Source organism: Dipteris shenzhenensis, chromosome 24, assembly GCF_047967505.1.
Source record: "Dipteris shenzhenensis isolate YYH24624 ecotype China chromosome 24, Dip_SZ_1.0, whole genome shotgun sequence".
Taxonomy (NCBI): Eukaryota; Viridiplantae; Streptophyta; class Polypodiopsida; order Gleicheniales; family Dipteridaceae; genus Dipteris; species Dipteris shenzhenensis.
This window is the reverse complement of record NC_141619.1, coordinates 13,119,343-13,122,234: the sequence shown is the minus strand read 5'-3', so window position 1 is coordinate 13,122,234 and position 2,892 is coordinate 13,119,343. Positions and strand designations below refer to the sequence as shown.

The window sequence follows — 2,892 nt, the reverse complement described above, 5'->3', positions numbered from 1 at the left end:
GCCATATATGGCATTTTTCCACACTTTCTATGCCTTTGGAAGCCATTTTCCTCTAGTACATAAGTTTAGGTTTAAAGCGAGTATATAATAAGTTTTTAAGAATGTGAAAATGGCCCTAGTTTCTAGTGGTGAATTCTCCTTGACCGAAGCAATGACTACACGAGGCCTTCATACTGAAAGGGTCTGAACTTGTGGCTGCAAGGCTCTTAGAATTATACTTTAAAAGGAAGTTTTAAATGAACTTTTGAGAAAAACTAAAGTGTATGAAGGATCATGAACGAAACAATGAAAAGGATTAAACAACAAACGGAAAATCTCTCTTTGGCCAAAGCGGAAGCCAATTGGTGACCCGATTCTTTTATTCAGATCGACCAAAAGTTCAATGATCGATTCTTACATTGAGATCGACCAAAAGTTCAATGATCAGTCACAGCGTGTGTGATCATGGGATGCTGTCTGAACGAATTCTTGCAAATAGATTGTAACATGCAAATAGATACGAATATTAGCGTGGAAACAACGTATAGTGATCGTCAGTGAACATCATTCACCTCCGGGGATGCTGTAATGAATTAAGATTGACGATCAATAGTCACAGAATGCGTACTGTAATGGAATTAAATACTAAATCGTATAGCCCGTCACAAATCCATATTGTTTGAACCGATTCAGGAAGATGTTGCAAAGAGATTGTTCTCCACTGACGATTAATCTGAAGTATGGAAATATATATATCTATATGTAAGCGTGGAAACAACGTATATTGATAGTCAGACAACAGCATGCTTGCTAGAATTTCACCTCCGGGACGCTGTTATTGGCCTTCCACAATATACTTCGAATAAGCTCGCCTTTTTTGTTTAGTATTCAGCCGGATGGCTGGAGCGGGCTCTTGCTTCAACCATCTTCGCGCCATGCAGCATATACAAAATCGCCCAAAAAACATAACACTGCCTAGCAAAACGTTGTCGCGGAAGAGACTGATCTGTTGTATATATCCCTCGATCAACAGCCATATCATCTGAGACAATATGCTCACTTTACACTCATCACGACCGATCCACTGCTACGTTACCAAAAGCTGCCACTAGCAGATCAGGATTCTCACCACAGTGGCTAAGTTGAATGCACAACTTTTGAATGCACTACCGTAGCTCCCCAGAGACTTCGTAGCACCAGACGTCGTCTTTGCTTGCTCCTATGTTTTTAGATGCATAGTCACAAGCGTGAGAGCAATATCAAACTGGAAAAAAGAAGCAAAAACAGGCTCCAGCACGAGCACAATCTGTCTGCTGAATTCTGGAAACCTGGATAGCCCGAACCACTGAACTCTGTGCAAAGCCGCATGGTCTCCCCGGTACTCGTATTTTGGGGTATCGCCCAGTGGGAGCAGAGACCCGCATTGCCTTGTAGATCCAGATTTTTCCCTAGCTTGTGCACAAAGGCAGGGGAGAATGGGACTGGACCACTGAGGAAGTTCTCACTCAAGTTCAAGGCATAGATGTGCGGTAAGGTCCCCAGTGCCGTTGGTATTGGACCTGTCAAATTGTTTCGATCCAGAGAGAGGACGCTAAGGTTAGCAAGCCTTCCCACCTCGGCTGGGATTGACCCGTAGTAGCCCGAATTAGAGAGAGTCAAGGCCAAGATATTGGTAAAGTCTGCCAGGAACTTCGGAAGTTGCACATTCATGGGATTGTTGTCCATGATGAGATACTGCAGGTCTGAGAAGTTGGATAATGAGTCTGGCAAAGGACCTGTTAGAGCATTGTCACTCATGGACAGAAATTGCAAGTTTTGGAGGTTCCCAATCTCAGGAGGCACAGTGTCTTCAAACGTGTTGAAGCTCAAATCCATCTTTTGTAGCATAGTCAAGCCTCCGATCGATGCAGGAATCGGTCCTATCAGTGAATTCACACTCAGATCAAGAATGACAAGATTCTTCAGGCTTCCAATCTCTGGGGGCAACAGTCCGCTAAGCATGTTGTAGCTCAAATCAAGATGCTCTAAGTTGGTGAGTTTACCGATTTCCGAAGGGATATTTCCACGAAGGCCATTTTGAGAAAGGCTAAGTACCTGGAGCGAAGACAAGCTCCCCAACTCTGGAGGTATTTCACCGATGAGGGCAGTATTGGTCCTGAGGCTTAGCTCTTGCAAGGATTGGGCGAGTTCCTTGAGCTCCGCCGGGATGGTCGTGTTGACAGTGGTGAAGCACTCGAAGATGAAGAGGCTCTGCAGGAAATTGAGTTTGGCGATGGCGGAAGGGAGGGTGGCGTTAGCCATGCAAGTGGGGTTGGGCTTGTATCCGAAATCCAAGCGGGTAACGTGAAGGAGGCCGTCATCACCTTGTTCGCAGACGACGCCAGGCCAGAGGTCGGTGCTGCAGGGGCGGGGGTACAAGGTGCGCCAATCGGTATCGCCAGCAATGGAGTGCATGACTTGGAAGAGGGCTTCAAGTTCTGAGGAGCTCATGCCACTGGGGGAAGTTGCCGAAGAACAGACTACTGAGGAAATGCTGGGTGCGAGCAGGAAGAGAATGAGACACAAATGCGAGAGCTGAGTGGTACTGATCATGGTCCTGAGCTTGCAGCCAACGTCCAACAGCAGGTTCTTCTGATAAAACTCACAAGAGAAGCAGAGTTAGAGGCAGGTAAACGTCGGTTAACAGCTTGCACTCGCACAGTTGTGCAAAGGTCACTGTGTCATCTATGGGTAGGCGCGCGCGCGAGAGAGAGAGAGAGAGCAGCTTGGCAAGGAGTTGATCTCTGCAAGCAGTGTTGTATGGCAGGAAGAATTTTGGAATCCTGCAGGATAAAAGCTTAAAGCTATCGAGAGAGAAAGAGAGAGACCGAAGCTCAAGCTCAAGCTTGATACTGAGTTGAGAGTGAAGCTCTT

The 2,892-nt window shown here is 46.2% G+C and overlaps 1 protein-coding gene across 1 annotated transcript; it reads right to left on the bottom strand.

Moving 5' to 3' along the window:
• Nucleotides 1-1,218: 1,218 nt before the first annotated feature.
• On the bottom strand, nucleotides 1,219-2,469 carry LOC147886240 (uncharacterized). The gene has a single exon (XM_087395070.1). It carries the CDS (start codon nucleotides 2,467-2,469, stop codon nucleotides 1,219-1,221), a length of 1,251 nt encoding a protein of 416 aa, XP_087251196.1.
• Nucleotides 2,470-2,892: the final 423 nt, after the last annotated feature.